Below are 26,801 nucleotides of genomic sequence, written 5' to 3' on the forward strand. Positions count from 1 at the left end.
AATTTGAACCGTCTTTTTTTGGGTTAATTATGAGGAAGGACCAAGAAAGGTACAATTTTGATTTTTCTCTTTTTCTTTTGGTAGTTTGTAAGGATCTCGCCAAGGAAAAATAGATCAGCCGAACAGCATGGATTCTTATAAGAGATTGTCTTATCTTTTATATATATAGGTCACAACCATTCCCACTCATTATATGTCAAATTGGATGGTTTGAAGTGAGTCACGAAGTCTAAATTTATTAAATGTGTCTATTCAATAACACTCTTGCAACTACCCATTTTGAAATTTAAAGGACAAAAATGATTTTGACTTCCTTGTACAAAAAATAAACAGTCCTTTTTGTAAACGATCCCTTCTTATGATATGATATATCAGTAGTTTTCGCAAGATTTTCACTTTTCACCACTTTTATGAGGTTTGTTCCTTCTCTCTCTTACAATCAACAACACCTAGACCAATCAAGCTCAAGCCTATACAGGTCATCCATCTGCTTTCTTAAGAACTAATTTGTTGGTGTGCAATCTCTCTCTCTAGATATTTTCACATAATGACTCGTTACCCCATAGCCATGCATCATTTCAATAGTTACATCCATCTAAGAGTAACATCAGCATAAAAGAATGGTGCCCTCAGTTCAACCGCAAGCATAGACCAATCTACTTTTTGGGCACTTCATTTTTTAATTTGGGAAGAAAAATCCAAGGAACTTTGGCCACAGAAACTAATAAAAATTCATCCAGAGCTCCAATAGAACACCTCTCAGACATACTTAATTCACTTAAAAGTTGTTCGATAAGATTTTAGATCCATGGACTCCTGCTATTTAATAAGTACATTTAAATTTACTGCCAAGATCACGACCCCTCCCAAAAGATTAGGTCTCATTTAATTACTTCCTATGATCCTAGGAAATCTGAAATATCCAAGCACACCCCATCTGCCATTTTAAACATTAAACATGGATAACCCATTGAATTTAATTTTTTTTTCTTTACTTGTTTTCATTGAATTTAATAATATAAACTATAGGTTTTATTGAGTGTTTTAAAACCCAGCGAATCCCAATCCGGATCCCCAATTTGGATGTAGAGTTAATCGGAACCGAACCGGTTCTAAGATAGTATGGGTCCTGATCTAGTCCCCACCTAAAACCCCCACTCTATACTTTTTGCTTTTCTTTTTAAGCTTATCCAATGTCTTCTTAAGTCCACCCTAAATTCTCCATCCCATAAATCTTTATTTTAAATTTTTATTCTATTTAATTTTCGGAATCACCGATTCGGACCTATCCAAACCAATCCGGATTGCTGATCCAGTGATCCAAAACGGATCTGTGGGGTGAACGACCCATTGCACGGATTCAGGTCTTGAAACACTAGTTCTATTTAACATAGTAAAAGTTTGCTGTCATTTCCACCACTAGACTAATCGTCCGGTACTTGCTGACAATTCCTCCCCATTCTTCTCTACATGGAACCTCACTAAATATAGCCTCCAACATTACAACCTCTAAACTGTATCTCCATCTTCTTGGAAAGAGAAAAAACAAAAAGTTAAAAAACTTCTCCAAAGGAAGAAGTCAAATGAAGTCCAGAAGTCATACGTGAGAGAAAGCTACACCATCCACCTCCAAAATAGAACTAACAAGTAGTGAAAAGTAATATTCAGAAAGAAATTTCTTGTCTTCAATTGCTTCTTTCTCTGCTTCTCTAAATAAGGTGAGTCACTAGTTTTAAATCTCAAAAGAGAAACCCTTTATCACAATCGAGAAGACACTTTTATTGGTTCCAGTATGGATCAGAATGGATGATTTGCACCGAAAAAAAACATTTCTGCTGGCAAAAATGTATTGTTTCCAAGAACAGGACCTTGACATGGCTAATAGAGAGCTCATGAAGAGCTAGAAGAAAATCCCAAGGCATCCCCATAGGAGACAAATAGAAATGAAGAGAAGAAAGACTGACCCATCACACACTTTCAGTGTCACTTCAGTTTTGAGAAGAGCTTCGATGCAACCTGCATTAATAATTCAGAAGAAAAAATATTCACTATATTGAATCAATTATTATATTCCCATTTTCCTCGTATGTTTCTGATAAATGTTATCAAACAGATTTTAAACTTGGTCTAGAGAACTTTCAATTTTGGATCAGTGGCCAAAAGAAATTCTGAAAATATAACAAGATATCTTCTTTTAGTTCACAAGGAATGGGTAACTAGATTAGAAATTAGGGAATCAAATTTCACACAATTAATTCTCAGAAAAAAAAAAAGATGAGCCAATTTTATCAATTGAATACTAAGAAAGATGGCCAAAATAAAGCAGATATTCACTAATTTTTGGCATCAGTTTAAGTATACATGGGTCCAATGGATTATTACATATAGTAGCTGCGTCCATTCATCTGACCCATGATGGATGGCTGGAGAATAACAAGAGTGGGCACAGGAACATTCACCAGACCATCTGTCAGTCCGAGCTGATGGGTAGAGATTAACAATACCATATACCGTACTTCATTAGACAATAATATACTCTTTTTCTTCTTGATCAGTTATTGTGGACTATACTTTTGCTTGGGACAATTAAGCAAATCGTACGAGAACTCTTCAAAAATTGATTCCACGATTTATGAGTGATCAGTAACTTACACATTTATCGACACAAGACCAGTAGTCAAAGTACTGTCCAGTGCAGTGCTTGTGCCCAGTTTCATCTCCTTGAATCCTCTTAACACATGCCTAATGATGTCCCAAAGGGTGCATACCAAATTTCGGGGAGCCAAAATATCCAAAGAGTTGAGCAATAACAAAACCATAAAAAATACATCATTGAAATGCCAAAAAAGAAAAATAGGGGGAAAAAGAAAAAGATAGAAAGAAGAAGGAACAGTTTTTAAAGAATCCCAGGTACAAGATTGTTGAAGGTTTACCTGATACTCAAGTAAGGGCTTCACACATTTTGGCTTGCAAGATTCCTCGAGATATTGCTTCGGATCAACCAATTCCTCATCCGCCCTAAATTTAATGAAAGAGTTAAGCTAATAAAATAATTACATCCAGATATAAAAGTACTAAAAACTTTCACCTGGAGTTATGGAGCTCACTATATGAGAATTAATCATTAGCAAATGAAGTACATGTAAGAAGACAAAAGTTCAGAAGCCATTCGCTAAAATTTATTAACCTGAGTAGCAAACATAAGACAGATTATCATAAATTCTTTCCAACAAGTAGCTCACCCTTTTTTCTTTTTTTTTGGCCTTTTCTTTTGTTGTTTATAGCTTACCAAATGTTGCAATAGAAACATAAATCTACTTTGGCCTTTATTGGAACTCCCATAAAGTCACAACTGATAGAGGCAATCGTTATCAATTGGCCTTTTCTTTTGTTGTTTATAGCTTACCAAATGTTGCAATAGAAACATAAATCTACTTTGGCCTTTATTGGAACTCCCATAAAGTCACAACTGATAGAGGCAATCGTTATCAATTGCTATAGTGCATTTTTTTTTTGAATTGTTTATCTGGTCATGATGAACATAACTACAAAATTCAGGAACAAGAAAATTCCCCTAAGGCCTCAATGTAAGACCTTTTCTTTTTCCTTGAGCAGAATAGCTTGTATTCCCTACATTTTCTCTTGTAAAAAACAATTTGTTGGGTTTTTTTCGTGATTTTTTTCTAATACTGTTCGCCTCAATGCGTATGGGTCAAAATATGAGTTCAAACAACCCATGTTAGGAATCCATGCCCTTAAAAGTCTGAGGTCATACGATTTATAGAAAAAATTAAGAATTAATAGTGCATACTCCCTGGCCATCAAATTGGCCTAGCATTTGATTGGCTCATATTCTTCTATTGGCTAGTGGGTAAACAAAATCTCACACACACACACACACACAGGGTTTTTCTCTGGTTAACATGATTCAAAATCCTATACTTTAGACTTAGAGAGGCGATTGAAACAAGCCTTTTACTATATATGCCTTACCTTTTTTAGCCAGTACCCTTTTGCAAAGCACTTTTGTCATTTCAAAGGGTAAAGTGATAGTTTCACTAAGACGAGTAATTATGGACTGAAACTCTAGGCATTGTAATAGTGTAAATTATAGCTACCCGAATCGCCCACGGGTGTAGCGATTCTATGTCGGAATCTCGATTCGGCATTTCCTAGGACAAAACTCGATTATAAAATAAAAGAATCATGTTTCCAAGTTTTTTGAAACACGATTCCATTTAGTTTAGGAATCTCGGTTCCTCGAAGCCTGGAATCAAGATTCCATATCGAAGACTATGATTCTTAGCTACACAAGAATGTGATTCTACTCGGGTGAAATAATGATTCCAAAGTTTTTGGAATTGCGAATCCATGTTGTTTGGAATCAAGATTTCATATCACGGACATCGTGATTCTTAGCTACACAACAATGCGATTCTACTTGTGCTAAACGTTGATTCTAAATTTTAAGGAATTGTGAATCCATGTTGTCAGGAAACAAGTTCCACATCATGAAAACAAGTGGTTGGCAAATGCACTGAACAGTATTTCAATCAACATCAAATCAAGTTCTGATGACACAGATTCAAGATTCAAACACAAAAGATGAGTGAAATGCATTCATAATTTGCATGCTGTCGGAGGAGCTCTATGAATCAATTCTATGTTACCGGAGGAGTTCCAGGAACCGATTTGTATCATGTTACAATTTTCTACAAAGTTAAAATCTTAAAATTAAATTCCCGAGAACCGATGTTGTGAAAGCCAAAAAAAAACCGTACAAATTTATGGCATGAATCTATGTACAATAATCTCAGCCATGTTACCCAACGAATTTATCCATCTATAAATCATGTAGTGGGTGGCAGCCCCACCTCAAGTAGGATGCTCATATACGGTGCTTGTAATAACCAAATGCCTATCAATACTATTTACCATTTAATGTATTAAGTAAAGGACTCAATGGGGCATGTTTGGTAGATCAATAAAATGCTTATTTGTGATCATCCACAGTACTAAGTTCTGAGGAATGATCATTATTTCTACTATAAAGAGTAATGATCTTAGGGTCCCTCGCACATGGTAGTATTGTGATATTTTTTACATTAGCTCTTTCTATACTTGTGCCCCGACCAGCTCTCTTTAAAAAAAAAGGCTTGATGACCGCCCAAAGTCTCTCTCTCTCTCTCTCTCTCTCTCTCTCTTGCTCACCCCTCTCTAACTAAAACTTCTCCCTCATTTTCCCCGTTACTTTCTTTCTCTTTCTCTGCATTCGTAAAATCAATTACATTAGCAAATGGCATCTCAAAAACACTATCACAAGTTCCTAAGGATAGGAGATAGAGGGAGCTCACCCTTGTTCTCACTAGTTGTATGTCATAGACCAGCTCCAGACCTTGTATGCGTAGGGTTGTTAGTAAATTGAGTCCATTTTAAAGGATTGTTGACAAAGATATCATAAAAGTTGACCTTGGTAATTGGACTAAATATATACATACCAAAATTCAATCTTCTAATAATGAGAAAAAACTACATATTTTCTGAATACTTTTCTCATATACTGGAGGGGATTGGTGCACAATTCCAGTATGGGGAGAATCTCGATTCCTGAATAGTGAGAATCTTGATTCCAAGTTGATGGGTCATGATTCTATATTTTTAGGAATCACGATTCCAATCTCATCGAATTCCGATTCCAGAATCTACTGAACTATGTGGGGTCATGTGTGATTCCATATACGTATGAAACTCAATTCCAACATGAAGGGACATCGATTCTTATAAATAGGAAAAAACACAACTCCTATTTTATCAGAGCATGATTTCAATATCGTGCGAATCATATTTCGTAAATCTGAATCGTACAAACAACGATTCCAAGATTCAAAAATTTCTGATACACGCGATTACGTAAATTCCGATTCCTATAAGGATTCGGAATCACAGGCGTTTCCAACAACTATAGTGTAAATGCCTTTGTCTTTTAATAAAAGGGTTGTATTAGAGCACTCTTACACATGAAGTATTTACTTAATGTACTCAACATTTTGGACAATCATTACCCTTGCTTTTGTGATACAAAATTTTGGGAACATTTTTGGTCATTAGAAGCAGCAGCATAGATATTTCTATTAGAAATATTACTAGTGAGTGGTGTCACACCTCAAGTGGATGGTGTCATTCTCCACTATTGTTAATAAATACTTCTCTTTTTATCAAGAACTCTACTTTACCCTTCATTAATTACCTAAAATACCCCTACACATAAAAGTTACTATATTGTGGGGTAAGGGTATCAAGTTTCCAAGAATGTTGAGTACATCAAGGAAAGACTCCATATGTAAGAGTACTCTAACACCCTTAATAAAATTATCAACCACACCTTTACATATTTTATAGGCATGAAATAAAGGGGTTACTAAACTAATTTACTTGTGCACACCCTTTCTAAATATAACATACAGGATTTTGAACCATATTTAAACCAAGAAATCCTATATATATATATATATATATATATATATATATATATATATATATATATATATATATATATATATATATATATACATACACACAACAGACACACACACACTGAATTTTCCTCTTTTCTTTTTTTTTAAAAAAATTGATCAGGCCGAAATTTTTGAGGCTGACTGCAGCCAAAATGGGTGCACACATCGTAGTAAACCGTAGTAAGGCTTCACTACGCCATCCAGGGAAGTTTCAACTTTTACCTTTCGTCTTAGAGGTACCCAGTTGAGGCTGGCATCCCAGGCATAATTTCTGGTCACATGACTCTGAACCATAGTTGTCGGGTGCAGGTGTGTTCCTAGGAGCGGGAGCTGGCTCGAGTCCGCAAAACCGTGGATTGTTGGAAGCTCCTTGTGGTTGGGATCATCGTCTGTACGGTCTTATATCAAGGGAGCAATCCTTGTCACAAGGAGGCACGATTCCATGAGGAAGGAATCGCAGTAGTATGTTTTAAGGAATCGAGAATGATGCATGGGTTCACAGTACCATTGGGCACCAATCTGAATCAGTGCATATGAATCAGTGCCGAATAGAGAAAACATCATGTGCACTGCATCATACACTTGAGAACCGCACTTCAAACCTGCCGGGAACGAGGATCACAATATAGGGATCCGGGTTCCATCCAACATCCCTAGCTGGAATTGAGGGATCGAGGTTCCGAAGTGGGTCCATGACCTTTCCAAAAGGTTTCAGCAACTATGCTCTGAACCCTTTATCTCCTTCCTTTTCCTTTCTTCTTCCTTCGCTTCCATTCTTCTCCCTATCCATTGGGATCAAAGGCCCAGGCCAAGTTCTTGTTTGTGCTTACTTGAACAAGTGTGCTGCAATTTTATAGTGTTGTATTCTATTTTCTTTCCTCTGTATTATATTTGTATCTTATAAGCTCCATAGAAATGGCCTGTGAATATATATACCAAATTTGATAGACAAGTCCTAGCATGTTGTTACTAGTCACAAAAGATCATTGATCATTGTAAAATTCATCAAACGTAATAAGCTAATTCATGCCCAGCCAGTCATGATCTCACTATCCATGGCACATAAATCAAGTTCCCATATGCCCCCTTAATAGAGAAATAAAAGAACGGTGTCTTTTGTTGCATATCCTATTTCCGAATAGATTAGTGGGGAGCTCTTTGAGAACAAAACCTGTACTGACATAGTCAATTGGTGATCATGAATAAAAGACGAGATAAACTAGCATGTGCCCCCTAAATTCAATGATGGAGGCATTAGAGAAGAAGAATAAAAAAAAAGGTTTGTCAAAAATACCTAGATAATACCTCGTGCACCTATCAAGATAGTTGAAGGTACATCTTCTAACTCCTCAATGTCTGATAGCTATGAAGATGAGACCAAAGGATTTACTTATCAAGAAATAGAAGTTTTTGCAATAAGGCAAAGTTTCAAAAGTGATTACAAAGTAGATATCAGAGATATATGTTTGATAAACCATCAAAATTTGATTTCCAAAGGTTTAGGTTTATCAAATCATGAAAATGGTTCATGCAGAGATTATTTTATTATTTTATTTTTCTTTGCTTTGTAATGAATATTTCATTAACCCGAGCTAAAATTATTGTTGATAAAAACAAAAATAAAAAGATTGAAACAAGTTAGAGCTATTTCTGGACATCGGGGCCAATATAAACTTTTATACCAAAGAAAAGTGAGTTTTTGGGGCTCCCTTGGTATAAATTTGGCGAAGTCTACCCTTGACTGTACTCACTTTTAATCTTTAAACTTTGACTCGTGTTGCCTCTGAGCGACGATGGGTCTAACTACCAGAGCCTCTGACAGTCTAGCTGACACCCATCTAACACATATAGTCTAGCTGACAGTGTCTCTAGTCGACCGCCAATCTTTGATTGAGCACAGTCTTGAGCTCGTCAATTCATTTGAATCAAATTCAATATCAGATATTAGAGAAATGAGATGAAAAGAGTCAAATAAAATAGTAACTGAATTTGTACTCTTCAAGGGACCGGAGGCACAAGATTGTATCGTTCTCTTTGAGGTGTTGAAGACACCCAACTCACTGAGAATACCAGGGTGCAACCCATGGTAGTGCACTCCTGGTATAGAACTAGCTTGATGAAGCATCGACAACTCACGGAGTTGCACACATTGGAAACCTTTGAAATCACAACTTTTTATACTGATCATCTCTTGCAGATTTGTAGATATCACTCCAAGTTTCGAGTTGCGACAAAATTTTGTAGAAATCGAAGCAAAACATGCAATTGACTACCGGGTAGGTTAGAGAGAGAGAGAGAAAATGTTGAGCTTTTGCATTCAATTTGAAGAATCTCCCCTAGGTTGAAATCATATTTATCATGAAAATCTTTGATAACTGGTTTCTGGTTCTGCCAAAAGGCCAAGGTCTAGATAACAGAGTAAGAGGGAGATGCTCGTCAATCCGATTCTAATATCGGAGACAGAAACTACCATCTATCCAGTTCCCCAAAAAGGAAGAGATCCAGATATTAGAGAGAAACATTCTTTAATCCAGCTTCGCTTAAAGGTAAGGATACCAGATTCACGTAGTCTAATGTTTGCAAAAAAAATTTATATGCTCTATCTTCTCTCTCTAACCTCGGTGAGAAAGACGTGGTGCTTGTGCACCACCATGAGGTGACACTTGTCACCCTCATGGGACACCACCTTGGTGACAGGCGTCACTACCCCATGGTGACAGTGTGGCTAACATTTAACGTAGAGAAATACAAAAATCCAAAAACTGTCCACAATAGGTTCCAGATATTCTAAGTTGTTTTGAATTTGTCCAAAAATATCAACAATCCCCCTACATGTTTCGAAACAATGGACTCAAGACGTTCTCAGCTTGCAAATCAGTAGACAATGCATAAGAGAGGATGTTTTATAAAATTGAACCCCCATGTAGTGTCCGTGTCGAACACTCACCAAGATAGTGATTGTATGCACCTTGAATGAACAAAGTCCATTATTGATAAGCCTCTCACATACCACACATTCTCTCTCACCAGTTGTGCTTTCCTAAAAGCTTGTGCATTTAAGACCCTATGCCAATTCCTGGTTCTCATGAGCTCTCTAGAATCCACGGATAATGCCCTACAACTCTAAACCCCAGCCTGAGTTTACATCATCAAGATAAATGGATTCACTAGGAGCATAGCTCAACCTCTCCAGTCACCGCAATTCATTGTTCCACCCAGCCAGAGATGGGGTAGAAATATATAAGTTACTATGTGATAAAGTTTGTGGTACATCATATCTTGACATCATAAAAGTGACTTGTTTTTTCCTTTGAACCTTGGACATAGGATTTACTTGTCCATATGTAGGGTTCTCATTGCTCTGTGGCCTAAATTTTAAGTGGGCTTCATTCCTCCCTCTAGCTAACTGTCAGACTTAATTCCTTGCAGGCTTTCCATTAATTGATTAGCCAACTTCAAGTGCATATTACATGGAGCACTGAAATTAATCCATCCACAAATAAGAGTCTCAGTAGATTATGCCTCACGAAAATATTATTCGACTTTCAGCCATAAAACTTCTTCTTCACTCGGTGTTAGCAACATGACAATCACAGGCCATTGAGACTGCATAATTGCCCCTAAAGAAGAGGTATGTCTACAAACAAGTTCCTTAGCCATTCTGCCTCTAGCTGCTTCCAGGGCCTCTAGCTGCTTCCAGGGCTGTTAACTCTTATTCCATTGTGAATATGGAGATATGAGTCCACTTTTTCAAACCCGATGCAACAGCCCCCATATACTAGTTTGTGATGGATTCCTGACAATCTACTATCCAATCTATATCCTTCGAATACAACGAGTTTACCTACGCAGTGTAAGCCATAATATATAGTTCCTTTCAGATATCATAAAATCTTATAAACAACATGCCAATGCTCTTTAGCTGTGTTGCTAGTAAGTTCACTCAGCTTTTCCACAAAATAGGCAATTTCTAACATATTATATGTCATTGTGTACATTAATCATGTCTTCTGAGGCAAGGATTCCAAAAAAAGCACCATTCTTCGACAGGATGAACTTGTCAAACTCAAAGACAAGCTTGAGTACCCACTTATCAAAATATATCTATTAACACAATATTTCTCTAGACTTCAGTGACATGATACTCATCCAAAAGGATGAGGACTTTTCTTGATGTGAATTTCAATTCTACCGTCCATCTTCCAACTATTTTGGCATAGGAAGAAATCGCCCATATAAAGGACTAGAACCTCCCAACCCCCCCCCAAAAAAAAAAAAAAAACAATTTCCCAGCTCCCCATGGTTGGAGACACCTATAGTGTCTCCTAAGTCCGTCCACAGGTTGTAGTCCCCCTTATTAGATTTAACTTGGAGAACATGGAAACAAGTGTTCCTTTGGTTACATTGGTCTAAGCCAGCTGCTTCTTTTGAAGTCTGCATAATTACTACATGTGACCGGTATTACCGCAAAATAGTATACAACAATTTCTTTCCTTGTCCTTTGGTGCTTTATAACCCTTCTTCTCCTCTTCCCATTATTGGGTTTCAGTAGGCTGGTCTTGACCGGAGGATGGTTCAATTGATTATTCATCTCTGCTTTAAGTCGGTGTAATGCCTTACTAGACAATAATTAAGGGCCAGTTTGGATGCATGATTTAAGATACTTCTCATAAAAAAACTTACAATTTCACGCTGATTTTAAAAGTTTCGCAATTTTATTTTATTGCATCCATAAGCTGTTTCGTTGTATCGGAAAAGAGAACAAAGAAAGAAATGTCGTCTCTTCTCTTTCTGAAAAGGGGCCAAGCTCTCCCATTCCCCTATAAAGCAAAACTGGGTATAGTAGTCCGCTATGTTCATCACTTTAGAGTTAAAAGTTTTCACGTTAGCAGGTTTAGAATACCCCTTAAAGAAACCCCTTCCCCTATTTCATGGGTCAATATGACCCAAAAATGCCCCAACCGAGTTTTCACGGCATTGAATGCCCGCCTAGCCCGATTGGGCGGGCGCCCATTGATTTTTTTATTTCAATATCAATTTGATAGTAAATTGATATTGAGATAATAAAACTTGCAACCATGTATATTGCTGAAGTTTTGGATTGGTAACTATACCCTTTTTCACCAAACTAGCCACATTGATTGAATCTCAAAATGAATTCTTCAAGTAAATCAGTATGAAATACTATGTTCTTTTGGAGCTTTTCTCAAGACTGCAACATGTACACAGTGCTTCACTAGACTTGGTTGTATCCAAGGGGGTATTCCTCTTTGTGTAAGGCACAATGTTCGGGCTCGCTTGCGCAACAGCTATGTAACCCTCTTCGCCAAGTTGTTGATTTCCTTGCGCAATCGGATCAAATCGGCATCCGTCCGACTAAGACCTCCACGACCAGCCATCACAAACTCTAATCATCTTCGAACTGAGCTCTAATACCACTTGATGAAGGAAGGAAAGGTAGGAAACTAAATCCACCTTTTCCTAAACCTCAAACAAATAAAAATCAGCAATTCTAAAGAAAAGGCATGGTGCTGTAAATCAAACCAAGAAAGGATGAACTTTCTTCTTTCATAAAATAAAATTCATTCCCATATTAAAAAAAAACTCTAGAATCCCTAAAAAGCATAAAAACCTTACAAATAAATCCTATAACTAAAATTAAAATATAAATCTTTTGAAATTAAACAAAAAATAAAAATTAGAATAGTTTTGTCCTGCATCAGTCTTCTATCAAACTTTGACTCATAATTGTTTTTAAATAACCATAGTAACTTTTTTTTTTTGAAATTTAAATAACTATAGTAACTTAAAAGCCAAATTCAAGAAAAATAAATTCAGGCCTTAGTGAAACAAGTTCTGACTTAGAAAAAACATTAAAAGAATTCACCACTAGTGTCGGGGTATATGAGGCAGAATTGAATATGCTTGCTAAGCAATGTGGACGTGGCACAATGTCCCAACCCAATAAGAATCTGAGTTTTCCTTTTCGCATTGGCAAACCACGTAAGGCACTATGGGACAAGTTACCAAGACTGGACCGAACCGATGATCAAACCAGTCAGACCACTGATCGGTGCTTTGGTTGGTCTGGTCCAAAATCAGATTTGAATTTGGTCGAACACTAGTCAAAACCAATGTTTGACAAGTTTTGGCCTGTTCTACCAGCCAGTTTTAACATGTTCGAATAGCTAAATGAAATTGGGTGAATTTTTTAATACATTCCACATTTTAAATTATTGTGTCTACTTGTCTTTCCATTTTTTTAAAAAGTCTGGTCCAACCAGTTCGACCAATGGTTGCACCAGATTTGACTGGACCAAATCACTGGTGGCCGGTCTAATATTGATAACACTGCTATGGGAGAATTGTGGTAGCAAGATTTGAACAGAAGCAAGCCACCTAGATGACTATTTTCCTTTCATTTGGGGGACGGACAGATCGTTGTAAAAGAAACCCTATCAGCCTACTCAATCTTATTCTCTGATTTATGTTAAATTTTCAAATGCCAAAGTTGGTTGTCTAAAGTTTGAGCACAGTTAAAGAGAATTCCTTCAACAAAGTTCCTCTACAGAACAAAAATTTCACCTTATGAGATGGCAGCATACTTGAACAAAAAAGTCGGGCAGTTTGGGATTCAAAAGTACATGATTCTAATTCAGCCCACAACATAAAGTCGTTGTGAAGATCCACATAGTACGGTGTCATGTTGTCAAGGTTTCAAAATAGGGGTCCGCCCAGCTCCTAGGTGCCCAAGACCCCTCAGATTGCACGGGTAGTCCTGGGGGGACGTTCTGTACCAAGGCAGGAGCCCAACGCCCAAGGATGTGGGCCTTTTATGAATTTAGAGTTGCCCAAACGGGAAAATGGGTTAATTTTGACCCCAAAAAAGGCATAAATATGTTATGGGGGTTATTTTCAACCCCCCAAAATTAAAAAACATTTCCATAAACCTTCAATCTCTTAATTATACTTATTTATGAGAATCAAAAGTATTTTTTGTGGTTTGAAGAAGCTTCTTAAACTTTTATTTTCTCCTTGGAATTGTTTTTAGGGTTCAATTGGAGGGTATTAGAAGACTTTTGAGGTGATTAGCAGCTCGATTGAGGTAACAAACATCAAAGAGACGAGATTGGAAGAAAAAAAATGTCAATTTGTAACCCGACAAGAATGACAAAAAATAAAAACAAAAGAAAAAACATCTTAATTTGAGTCTCATTTTTCAGATTTGAGATGTCTTTTGTGCGGTCTACTAGGTGTGGGATCCGGGATGGACATATTGTGTTAACCCGATAAGAATGACAAAAATAAAATTATGTGCAATTTTTGTGGATATATTTATAACACCGGCATAAATAGATTCAAGAAACATCTTGCCAGTATTAGAGGTGATGTTACCCATGTAAGGTCCCAGCACTTGTAAGGAAATAAATTTCTGAGTACATTGAAGCTGAAAAAAATAAAAAAGTATCAAAAGAAAAGGATATAGTAGAATTGAGCGCAAGGGACTAGATTTTTTAAGATGATGTTGACATTGATGAGGATGAAGAAGGGGAAAACGAGGTAAGAATGGTCGGTACTCAAACCTCTAAGAGTAAGACGGGTTTTGGGTCTAAGAGGCCTTATATGAAAAGGCCTATTAATAGTCGTTTTACACCTAGCCCAGAGACAATAATTGAGAAAGGGAAGAGAATGGGGAAAAAGCAAGTGACACTTGAAAATAAATTTAAGAAGGAAGACAAAGGCCAGGTGGTTTAGTATATTGCTCGATAGTTTTATCGTGCAGGCATTTCTTTTAATACCGCTAGCTTGAATAGCTTCCATACAATGTTGGAAGCAATTAGGCAAGTTGGGCCAGGTTTGAAATGGCCAACTCCATATGAGATTGGCGAGCCACTATTGAAGAAAGCAGTTGAGCATACTAAGGAATATCTCAAAAACCATAAGGATGGGTGGGCTAAAGTTAGGCTTTCTTTAAAGACTGATCTATGGAGCAATAGGAAGAGGAGTACCATGAATTTGTTGGTAAATTGTCCCTTGGGTACACTTTTTTTGTGATCCATTGATGGTTCTTATGATATTCACGATGCTCATTACATATTTTCTTTCATTTATAAAGGCATTAAGGAGGATGGTGAGGAGAATGTAATTCAAATGGTCACAAATAATGCAGCTCCTAATATAATTGCAGGTAACTTGCTCTGACATAAGAGGCCTTGCATATTTTGGACTCCTTGCGTTGCACATTGCATAGATCTTATGATTGAGGCCATTGCTGATATGGTTACTATTAAAGGCATTCTTGCTAAAGCTACGGAGTCACAGTCTTCATATACATACCCTTAGCATGATGCGCAAGTTTATTAAGAAGAGGGAGCTAGTGAGGCTCAGAGTTACTAGATTTGACACTTCCTACCTTAGTCTACAAAACATGTATAAAAGGAGGATCCCAATGAAGACTATGTTTGCTTCAGAGGATTGGAGTAGGTGTAGGTGGTCTAGAGATGTCAAGGGAAAGAAGGCACGAGATATTGTTCTTTCTAAATATTTCTAGCGTGGGGTAAAACATGTGACACTAGTATTTCTACCCTTGGTGAAGGTCTTGTTCTTGGTTGATGCTATTAAGCCCTCTATGGGCTTTATATATGATGCACTTGAAGGAGCTACGAAGGAGATTGCAGAGAATTTGGGCAATGATGAGGCCAAGTACAGCCCATTTTTAAGAGGTTATAGAAGCCAAGGGGGATAGGCAGCTCCATAGACCATTGCATGCAACAGGGTATCACTTGAGCCCCCAATTCTTTTATGTTGATGCTGATATTGAGGAAAAAGATACATTTATGGATGGTTTTAATGAGTACCTTGAGAGATTAGTTCCTAATCCACATATCCAAAACAAGATATCAACTGAAGAGCTCATTTCGTACAAGTGTGCTTTGATGTCATTCGGAAAAGATATGGCAATAAGAAAGAGAAACAAAGACGAACCAAATAATAATAATATATTTTGTACTTTTGTTTAATAATTTTCTTTCAAGTTCCTAAAATTCTATATGATAATGTTAAATACCTAAATTAATTATAACGGCGGCCCACACATTGCAGCCCAATGGTGAAGACAACATAGGAGTAGCGCTCCACACCGCCAGAAGATGGCTATTCAGATCTTGAATTTGACAACAACTTCTTCTGGTTGTGAGTGCAATTGGAGTTCATTTGAGATTGTATTTTATATGTTTTTCTTGTTTACAAGTTCATTTTTCTAATATAGATTCATAAAATATCATAACAGTCTAGTACTCATACATTTTTTCTTATAGGTGCATACAAAGAGAAGTAATAGGCTTGAGCAAAAGAAGTTCAATGACTTGGTTTTTATTAGAGAGAATGAGAGGTTCACAGTGAAGTTTAACTAGCAAAAGAAGGATCCCATTGCTTCGAAAGGCATGGAGAATGCTCCAAATTGGCTAGATGGGGACTCGGGTATTGAGGAGGTCTTCCCCAAGGAGGGTTTGACCTAGGAAACAATCAAGGAGGCTTCTGGATAAGCTTATCATCCTAGGAGGGCCACTCGAGCAACGACTTCTACTAGTACTTCATACAAAGGGAGATAGAGGAGGCATATTCAGAAGAAAAAGCGCAATACGTTGAAGAGGGTGATGATTCTGATGATGATGGCCTCGATTTCGATGTAGATGCAAGCGATAAAGATGATGATTATTATTCTTATTGATGTCCTCTCTCTTCTTGTCTAGTATATTTATTGTACCATCTTGGTTTGGACTTTAGACATTTGGATGTTAGACATACTTTTCGCCTTTATGGAATAATTTGTTGAGTGGTATTATACTTTTGTAAGTTTGTTGAAGACTTGGAGACTTGGAGTCCATGTTATTATGGAATATGGAGAATTGGAGAGTTGGAGACTATTAGACTAGTACTATTCCATAGCCTGTTAGACTTTTAAATGTTTTGTATGGTGTGAATTTTTAAATTTTTAACAAGTTTAGTCTCAACATGTGATATTGCATATGTTTGTTTATAAAAAAGTATGTTACAATATTTTCAAATGCAATAAATTATAAAACATATACAAATATATGGATATATGTTCGTTTGGACAGCACATATATTGTATATATCTAAAGAATTTGTACTACAGGTTCCTAAGGTTCTGGGCACTGGGCTCCAAGCCAGCCGCCTAGCATTTTTTGAAACCTTGATTGCTGAAAAAAAATATCATGGCACACAAGTATGATTCATGCAAATATTGTTGATGAATGGAGAAAATACGAGCATTAAGCCATATGTCAAGTGCATGGAAGTCCATCAAATCCTTTTCCCAACTATTTGAGTTCGGCTACATGAATCTTGGTCCGTCATTCTGCTCTATCAAGGGCTACACCCTCAATGAGGCCATATGTCCCTATCTTTTTTCACTACTTCCAACTATGTCTTTTTGGGCCTACACCTCCTTTTTTAAGCCTTCGACTTGAACCAACTCGCACTTCATAACACGTGTTGTACACTATCTGTGCTGCACATGGCCTGCACACCTAAGTTTACTTCCTTTCATCTTGTTGCCTATTGGAGCCACACCTAAGTTCTCCGGAATGAATTCATTTCGAATTCTATCCATTCTTGTCTTGTCACTCATCCGATCTTCATCTCAGCGACACTCATCTTATTGATATGTTGTTTCTTGACTGCCCAACATTGTCCTATAAAGCAGAGTTGGTCTCACAATTGTCCTATAAAACTTCCCTTTCAGCTTCATTGGTATGCAGCGATTACTAATCTCTAGTTACACATCTCCACTTCGCCCACCCAGTTGTAATTCTATGTGCAACATCATCCTCAATCTCTCCATTTTCTTGGATTATCGACCCAAGATATCGAAATTGCCTTCTTTTTGATATCTTGGCTTCCTTTTGGAAGTGCATCAAATCTATGTATGACAAATTTGTTAGCATCATATTGCATGAAAGAGCTCAAATTAGATAAAAGAACAAGAATAAGTTTTTGGAAGGATCACTAGATAGGAGAAAATAATCTAACTAAGTTCCCAAGGTTGGCCACCATTGCCACTAAATTCCCAGTCAAATCTTCAACTTAAATTAACTGCATAACACCAAGATATGCCCTGAGCACACAAATCTTGGAATCCACCATGCCCATTGGGAGCCCAATCTTTTGTGTCGCCTGCTACCCATGACAAAATACACCCTGTAGACCACCTGCAACACCAAAAGAATCCAAATCCTGAATGATGTGCTATGTATAAGTAAGAGGAGACTATAAAATACAAACCACCTCCTACTGAACTGTCAATTGGTCTTTGTGCTATTGTCAACCTTCCTAAATTTATTCGGATGCTCTTGGGTATGCCCAGCATTGGTGGAAAAGCCATTCATATGATGGTTCTCCCTCCCATCACACTCAAAGGACTGATGTTATGGAAATCAGGTGTTGTTGCAACACTATGGTACCTTGGAATGAGCAAAATGCACACATATTCCAAGGTTTCCATACTGACAAACAACTCTTTGCAAATTGCATTAAGGTATCGGTTATGTCATGACCGCCGCCAAAGAAAGAACTATGGGTCCTTTTTTTCCCACTCAATCTACAAACACAATGGGTAGGTGTGGGCATTGACTCGAAAGCACACCAGACCATCCAAACAGAAACCACCATTGGAGGGAAGTATTATGTTGAATTTTGGTAGAAGTGCTATAGTGAGGAGCCAGCTGCGGTAGGCGGTATCTTCCAAGACCATAAGGCAACACTATTGACATCTACTTAAGACAGCAAAAGTTTGTGACTCCAACGAAGCTGAACCATTCAACTTCTCCAACAACACTGAACATCAATTGTGATCAGAGGAGACAACTGAAATGTAATATCATGCGCCAAGCAAGAAGTTTTTAAGCATGGAGATTGCCCTCCATTTTAATGAGATATTCGAGTATTGTACAAATCACATCCTTGGAGAGAATCGAACTCAATACAGATTCATTGGCAAAAGAGGGAGCTCATAAAAGGGGCATCCTCGCCATATATTCCTCCATTCTAAACAGTTTTGGTACAGTTTATCCAGTATAGTACACACAATTTCATGAAATGATACATTATATAGCAATTTCTCAGAAAAACGAAAAAAGAAAAAAAATTAAGAGAAAGAAAAGCAGAGAACATTAGTAGAGAACTTCATTAAAGAACTTCAGCACAGAATTTTAGTTGATGACCATAGGTAGAATAAGTTCAACGTAGATGGAAGTTCTTTAGGAAATCTGGGCCTGGCTGGCTTTGGGGGGGCTCTACATAGATGAATTAGGTTATGCACTGCTATCATTTTCAGGGCACGTTGGCATTGTTGACTCAACAATTGCCAAGACTGTTGCCCACCTCCAAGGACTAAAGCAATTTGACAGTGCAATGGGAAACTCCTTCATTGGTGAAGGGGACTCCAAGAACATCATTCTTTGGGCCTCTAAATTGTCTTAATGCCTATAGAGATTAGAGCCATTTTCTGACATTATATTTGACCTGCACAGATCTCTACAAGTCACCTTCAGGAACACATGATGAAAGGCCAATGGGATCTCTGACGCTCTTGCAAGGTGGGTGCCACGGGTGGCAGTACAGCGTGTATACTGGGTTGCAGCTTCCACATTTTTTTAGCACTGCATCCTAAGGAGACCACCCCCATCTTTTTAATAGCAGCAGGTAGGTTACTCCCACATTTTTTTTTATATCTATTACATGTACTAACCAAGCACTTAGCTTGTGGTCTACCATTCTTATTTATAGATCAGACCAGAGCAACTGACTTTGTGGGCTGCGATGTTGTATCTATGTTTGCATAACGATATTTATCTATGTTTGTATAAAGAGATAACACACGAACGCGCACGCACATGCACACGCACGCACACACACAAAACAATTCATTATCATCATCATCAAAACCTTTTTCCAACTATTTTGGGTTAGCTACAAGAACCTTGGTATGTCATTCTGCTCTATCAAGGACCATACCCTTAGTGAGGTCATAAGTCCCCATATCTTTTCTCAGTACTTCCAACCATGTCCTTTTGGGCCTACCCCTTGCCCGTTATTGAGCCTTCTACTTGAACCAACACACACCTTGTAGCAAGTGTTGTACTGTGTCTACGCTACACATGCCTAGCTCATCTAAGTCTACTTTCTCTCATCTTATCACCTATTGGAGCCACACCTAAGTTCTCTCGAACGTATTCATTTTGAATCCTATCCCTTCTTGTCATGCCACTCATCCATCTGAACATCTTCATCTCAGCTACACTCATCTTATGGGTATGGTGTTTCTTGACCCCAATATTCCAAAAAACGCCGGCAGTGCCTAGGCACCTGGGGGGATCCAGGCCGCCTAGCACCTAGGCAACTGCTCAAGTTCAAATGTAGGTAACAGATGTCCAGTAATCTTGTTTTAGGTCCAGATTTTGTACAAAAGATGCATATTCATGCATTTTTTATAATCCAAACAAAAACAAAAACAAAAATACCCAGTAATCCTATTTTAGGTCCAAATTTTCAATAAAAGATGCATATTCATGCATTTTTTGTAGTCCAAACCAAAAATACCCCATTTGATAGGTATTTTTGCACCTAGGCTAGTACAGTCCTCTGGGCGCCTACCTAGGCGGGGAATAGGTGGGCACCTATGGAAAACTCGCCTAGTTGGTCCACCCAGGACTGAGTAATGCGCCCAGGCCCCCCCTTGGTGGCCACCTAGGCGCCCGCCCAATATTCAGCCCCATCAAGCAACGTTGGTCTCACAAATGTCCTATAGAACTTCTCCTTCAGCTTCATTGGTATGCAGTGATCACAAAAATTCCAATTGCACATCTCCAATTCACCCACCCAGCTCCAATTCTGTGTACGACATCTTCCTCAATCTCTCCATTTTCCTGAAAAATCAACCTAAGATATAGAAAGTGTGCTCTTGTTTGTATTTCTTGGCCGTCAATCTCAACTACTTCCTCGTCTCTACTCTTATTATTACTAAATTTGCATTGCATAAACTTTGTCGTAGTTCGGCTAATTTACAACCTTTAGATTCCAGAGCATCCCTCAAAAGTTCTAACGTTGTGTTGACACCGCTTCAGGTCTCATCGATCAAAATTATGTCATTCGTGAACAACATACACCATGGCACATCATCTTGTGCGTGCCGGGTTAAGAAAAAGAGGTATAATCTCAACACTGACCATTGATGTAAATCTATTGTCACTGAAAACTCACTCGTCTCTCCACTAATTGTTTGTACACAAGTTAGCGTTCCCTCGTACATATCTCTCACCAAGTCAATATAATATCTGGAGACTCCTTTCTTTTTCAACACCCACAAATTAAATCTCGATGTACTCTATCATATGCTTTCTCTAAATCAATAAAGACCATGTAGAAGTCGTTTCTTTTCGCCCTAAACTTCTCAATCAATTGATTAAGTAGGAAAATAGCCTCAATAATTGACCACCTTGGCATAAAACTGAATTGATTTTCTGATACACTCGTTTCATGCCTTGGTTGTAGCTCAATCACTCCCGCACAACTTCATAATGTAGCTTATTAGTTTGATCCATCAATAGTTTGCACAATTCTACGTCTCCCAGTGTTCAAAAAGCAAACAGCCAAGCGCCTAAGCGGCTAAAAGGCCTGGGCGCATTGCTCAGGCCTAGGCGGTCAAATTGGGCGGCAGCCGCCTAGGGCCTGCACCCTGCCTATGGGCAAAACCTTTTTTTTTTTTTCGTTTCTATTGATTTTTTTTAAATAGAAAAGGTTTCAAATGATAGGTTTTAGGTTCATTTGAAACCTAAACCCACAAGAACCCATTTTAAAGATAAAGAAACCTCAAGAAAACATCATTTTCTGACTTTCATTGGATCGAAGTGTTTCTCAAAGTTACGAAAAACGGATCCAAACATTACCCAGGTAGATTTGATTTAGTTTTGGAGTTTTATAATCCTATTAGAGGGTGTTTTTTATTATTTTAGCTCCAGAAAACATCTCATAGGTGGGAGTTTGAAGTTCGAGCAATCAAAGTAAGTGCAAAATTTTATTTTTTAGATTGCTTATTTTATTTTGAGATGTCTTTTTCAAGATCTAGTCGAAGTGGAGATCCAGGTTGAAAATATGGATATAACCCGAATCCAAATGATTAAAATTGCATTACATGCAATTTTATTGAAAAAGATACAAAAGGGGGCATAAACCGGTGTAAGAAACATCTTGCCGGTATTAACGGGAATGTTGCCCCTTGTAAAAATGTTCCTGAAACTATTAGAGAGGAGATTAAGCAATATATGAGTTTTGTAAAACGAAAACAGGAACAAAATCCTTGTCATTTGAATAGATCTATTTCTACTACTTCTAGAAGAAGTGATCTGGGTTGGAAGTATGGTTATAACCCAAAACCAAATCATAAAAATTGTATAAGGTGTAATTTTATGAAAAAGATACCAATGGGGGTATTAACCGATTCAAGAAACACCTTGCTGGTATTACCAGGAATGTTGCTTCTTGTAAAAAGGTTCCTGAAACTATTCGGGATGAGATTAGACAACTTCTGAATTTTAAAAAACCCAAAAATGATGAAAATGAGCCTTGTTCTATGGAAATATCTTCTCCAGGTTCTTCTAGAAGTGGTGATCCGGGTTGGACGTATGGTTATAACCCAAATCCGAATGACAAAAATCGTATTAAATGTAATTATTGTGGAAAGGATACTAATGTGGGCATTTACCGGTTTAAAAACCACCTTGCCAATATTAAGGGGGATGTTGCCCCGTGTAAAAATGTTCTTGACGGTACCAGGGATGAAATTATACAATATTTGAGTTCAGGGAAGCACAAAAAGATAGAAAATGGTAGAGTAGTCAAGACTCCTAAGGCTTCATCTGCACATACTAGTAAGAGGAAGGTAGAAGAAGAGAAGGAGGAAGAGGTATATTCAAAAGAAACAGAGGAGGACGAGCGTTATATTGAAGAGGGAGAAGACTCTGATGATGATGGCCTTGATTCTTATGCGTATGATGAAGCTTACCTTATTCCTTCTTATGATGATGATGATGACTGAAGACTCTTGGTGTTGAGTGTTGACTGTTGTGTCGAGTGTTGAGTGTTGACTAATGTGTCATAGTCTCATAGACTGTATATTTTCTGAATTTCTATATATTCTCTTTCTTATTTTTCATTTTTACTTTCTAGTTTCTAGTTCTACTATCTAATTTTTGTGTGTACAGTCTACAGTATATCAGACTATCAGTGTATGCTTGTATGGTTTTATTGTTTTAGCATTGTATGAAAATATGGATTATCAAAACTTCAAAATTCTCTTCTCGACTTCTATCTTCTTTTTTTTAACTATGATCATGGTCTTATGGATTACTCATTATTAGTCATCAGAGTTTTTTTTTTTTTATCTGGGCCTCAGCCCTCAGCTTATTTTTTTTTTGTTTCAACTAGGCTACCCAGGTTTTGGGAGCTCGTCTGGGCCTCAGCCCTCAGCTTTTCTTTCTTTTTTTCAACAAGGCCACCCAGGTTTTGGGCGCCCGCCTAGGCGGACGCCTAGGAGCTGGGCGGCCTGGACCCCCATGGCCGCCTCGGTGCTACCTAGCACTTTTTGAAACACTTATGTCTCCTTTGTTCTTGTAAATAGGTACTACAATATTTTTCCTACATTCGTTTGGTATTTTCTTTGTTCTCAACGCCTTGTTGAACAGCTTGGTCAGTCAATAAATGCCAATCTCCCCCATGAACTTCCAAATCGGTATACCATCAGGTCCTAAAGTCTTTCATATCTTCATCCTCTTCAAAGCTTCATTCACTTCTGATAATTTAATCTTACGAATGTATATATGACCTCCGTCCTCATTTATACCAATGGTTCCTTCTACCATTGTGTTCCCATTGTGTTTGTTATTTAATAATATTTGAATCTAAACTCTCTACCTTTCATTGACCTCTTTATCCTTCACCAAGACCCTTTGATCCTCACTCTTAATGCATTTAACATGTCTACATCCCTACACTTTTTCTCTCTCATTCTTGCTAATTTGAAGACATCTTTTTTACCTTTTCTTGTTCCCAGTTTATTGTATAGATTATCATATGCCTTAGCCTTGGTTAATATTTGTTTAACGTTTTCTTAGCATTTTTATATTCTTTTGAGCTTTGATCATTTTTATTATATTGTCAAGTTGTGCAACATGATTGTTTTTTGCTAATAGCTTTCCGAACCTCATCACTCCACCACCAAGTTTGGGTCTTTGTGTTTTCTGTCATTTTCCCATAGAAAGTCCCTTTGGAGTCTCTCTAGTATATTTATTGTGGTAGAAGGCAACTTGTCGAGACTGGGCTAAGTCAAAGACAAAGGTGGGTCTCCCGGGGTACAATAAAATTTTGAGTTTTATGCATTTAATGGAGATGGGTTTCTCAATGAGGTTTTGAAGAAGGTTTGGAGTTAGTTAACCTTGGGATATATGGATAGAATTAGGACTTGAGATATTTGCAAATCTAGTAGTCACTAGGTTTCTTGCTTGAACTTACGATCATTCTCTTAAGATTTGGCAAATGATCATTTTGACAAAGGTGGGTCTCCCAGGATACAATAGAATTTTGAGTTTTCAACATTTAATGGAGATGGGTTTCTCAATGAGGGATTTGAAGAAGTTTTGGGGTTAGTCAGCCTTGGGATATATGGATAGAATTGGGAGTTAGGATATCTGCAAATGCTAGTAGTCACTAGGTTGCTCAATGCTTGAACTTCCGATCATTCTCTTAAGCTCTGGCAAATGATCATTGTGTCCATTATGTACGGATTTTTTTTTTTTTTTTTTTGTATCTGCTTATGAATTTGTAATAAGAAGAAAGCGAGCTTCCCAAGCCAATGATTCATTGTTAATGTAGTCAAAGATCTCAAAGAAAAATGCATGTGATGACACCAAAATATGCCACAAAAATGTTCAAATCATGCATCAGAACTACCGTAGTAGTTTGCGCATAGATAAAAGGTGACATCTCACATTATTATTTATAAGAGAATTTAAAAGCCCAAGCTCACTCGGAAAGCATCTTTTTTTTGCTGTCAACAATCATCATGTACGAAAATATTAAACAGCAACTTGAACAGTAAGCAGCAAAAGTACACCAATCACAACAAGATAGGCAAAAGAGCAACTTTTGGGAAGCCCAACCTCACCCAGAAAGCATCTTTTCTTTGCTGTCAACAATCATAATGCACAAAAATATTAACCACCAACTTGAACAGTAAGCAGCAAAAGTACACCACTCACAACAGAATAGGTAAAAGAACAACTTTTGGGAATACCACCTATCAGTAAAGGAATAAAAGGGTCCTATGCATTTCTTAGAACCCCAAGACATTGTCTAGACTCTAGAGAACCATAAGCTACAGCTTATTCTAAATCAGGTATAAAACGTAGAGATAGTTAGGAATGAGAATATTCAATCCTTCACAAGATAAGAAAAAAGAAAAAGAGCATCAATAGATTAAGAAAGGAGTAACAAAAGAAAAAACTAACTAAAATTACCAAAAAAGAGTAAAATGCCTTAAAAAAAAGTAAAGATTCTCAATATACTCACATTCTGATGGGATACTAGCTACAAAATCCAAAGACGAAAATAGCGGTAAGGAGTATTCCTGTATAGCAATATTGTCCAAACAATTAGTGCCTCTAGAAGATAAGACTAACATAGCATAATTTAAACACTTTATATCATTGTTAACTGAGTTCTATATCTCCTGCATTATTTAACCAAGAAAGATCCCTTAAATGATACAAGATCTTCATTTTTCAACCAAATGAGGAAAGCAACATGATGATATTTATCAAGTAATTTCTATCATATCAACCGTGATTAATTTTTCACTCCAACACAAGCCCAGCATATTCCTTAAAAAGAAAAATTCTTAACCAAGGTAAATAAATATAAAAGAACATAATCAGTGGAAGATTAGTAGTAACATATAATTGCACTTATTGAGGCCACAATTGAACAAGGCCATGGCTCTTACCTATATTATCAATGAAGAAATAATGCCCTGAATGTTTAAGGCATTGCACGTACATCATATATTGGACAGGTTTTAATAACCATAAGAACAACTGACCAAGTAACACAATTCTTTCTCATGTCCTTTATTGTCCAAAAAAAAGCACCTAATTTTAACTGTTTAATCAAAACTCCCTAATTCACCAAACAGATTTTTGACAAAGGACTGATTATGAAGCTGAAACTCTCAAATGGAGCCGGAAATGCTTACGCCGACAATCGAGTTACATACATCTCATATTGCTAATTAGGTTCCAGTGGTTCTTGAGCTGCATACCCATACAACTGGTCATCTCTTTAAAAATTTCCCAAAAGACTATATCAATCCATTATTCTCAAATGATGAGAACAAAGGAATAGTGCCCTAATACACAAGGAAATCAAGAGAAATAGACCATCTAATGATCAAATACTGATACAGAAAAAAGATGTTACCAATGCACTAAACCGAATAATGCCCCATTAGCAACAAATTCAAATCCATAAAAGATAGATTGATCTCGATTAGAAGGAAAGTTCTAGGGCAATCGAGTGTGAGATAGTAAAACTGTTACCTCAATTGATCTGGCGTGGGCGGCTTGTGACTAAAGAGCAACACAGGGTAAGAGACAGAGAAAAAGAGAGGGTAAGAGACAGAGAGAAAAGGAGAGGGAATAGAAAAGAGGCATCCGCGGACTCAACCCCAAGCAGCTTTAAAACGAGGAAAAACTGGAACTGTATATAAGTATTGTATAGTCCCCTCTCTGTTATGGGTGTGGTTTGTATAAGGTTGCACCTTACACAATCCCCAAATTTTATTATATCTTATAATTTGTGTGTCAATAATTCTTAGGAGGGCCTTATAATTCATTTTTATCTTTAATTATAAAATTTTAAACTTTAAAAATAGTTTAAAATTTCAAATCAAATAGACCTATAAACACATGAAAATCTTTAAAATAAACGGTCTAGATAATATATTGCAAAATATATTATTTTTTAGATTCGAAATTTTTACTTTTCACATAATCATACTTGATGTCAAGGTGGCCAGTTAGAGGGTTTTCCAACATCAAAACAATATTTTTCAATTGAGTTTTGAAGTGCACTCTAATTCTACATGTTGCCACCTTATATAAACTTTTTCCTTCTTTTATTAATGGGGGTGGGTTATATAGAGTTGAGGCTCTA

General features: G+C 37.2%; 1 protein-coding gene and 1 long non-coding RNA gene across 2 annotated transcripts; both read right to left on the bottom strand.

Moving 5' to 3' along the window:
- Positions 1 to 1,663: 1,663 nt before the first annotated feature.
- On the bottom strand, positions 1,664 to 26,319 carry LOC18444292 (cytochrome b-c1 complex subunit 6-1, mitochondrial). The gene is made up of 5 exons (XM_011628807.3): positions 26,186 to 26,319; positions 25,161 to 25,218; positions 2,934 to 3,018; positions 2,653 to 2,742; positions 1,664 to 2,016 (listed from the first exon to the last, which is right to left on the bottom strand). Coding segments are annotated over exons 2-5 (210 nt in total). The 5' UTR covers positions 25,163 to 25,218; positions 26,186 to 26,319; the 3' UTR covers positions 1,664 to 1,983.
- LOC148779703 (uncharacterized) lies at positions 7,284 to 7,878 on the bottom strand. The gene is made up of 2 exons (XR_016044093.1): positions 7,810 to 7,878; positions 7,284 to 7,686 (listed from the first exon to the last, which is right to left on the bottom strand). It is a non-coding gene; the product is annotated as an uncharacterized LOC148779703 (long non-coding RNA).
- Positions 26,320 to 26,801: the final 482 nt, after the last annotated feature.

This window comes from Amborella trichopoda, chromosome 11, assembly GCF_054954075.1.
Source record: "Amborella trichopoda isolate Santa Cruz 75 chromosome 11, AtrichopodaSantaCruz75HAP2 v2.0, whole genome shotgun sequence".
In the NCBI taxonomy this organism is placed as follows: domain Eukaryota; kingdom Viridiplantae; phylum Streptophyta; class Magnoliopsida; order Amborellales; family Amborellaceae; genus Amborella; species Amborella trichopoda.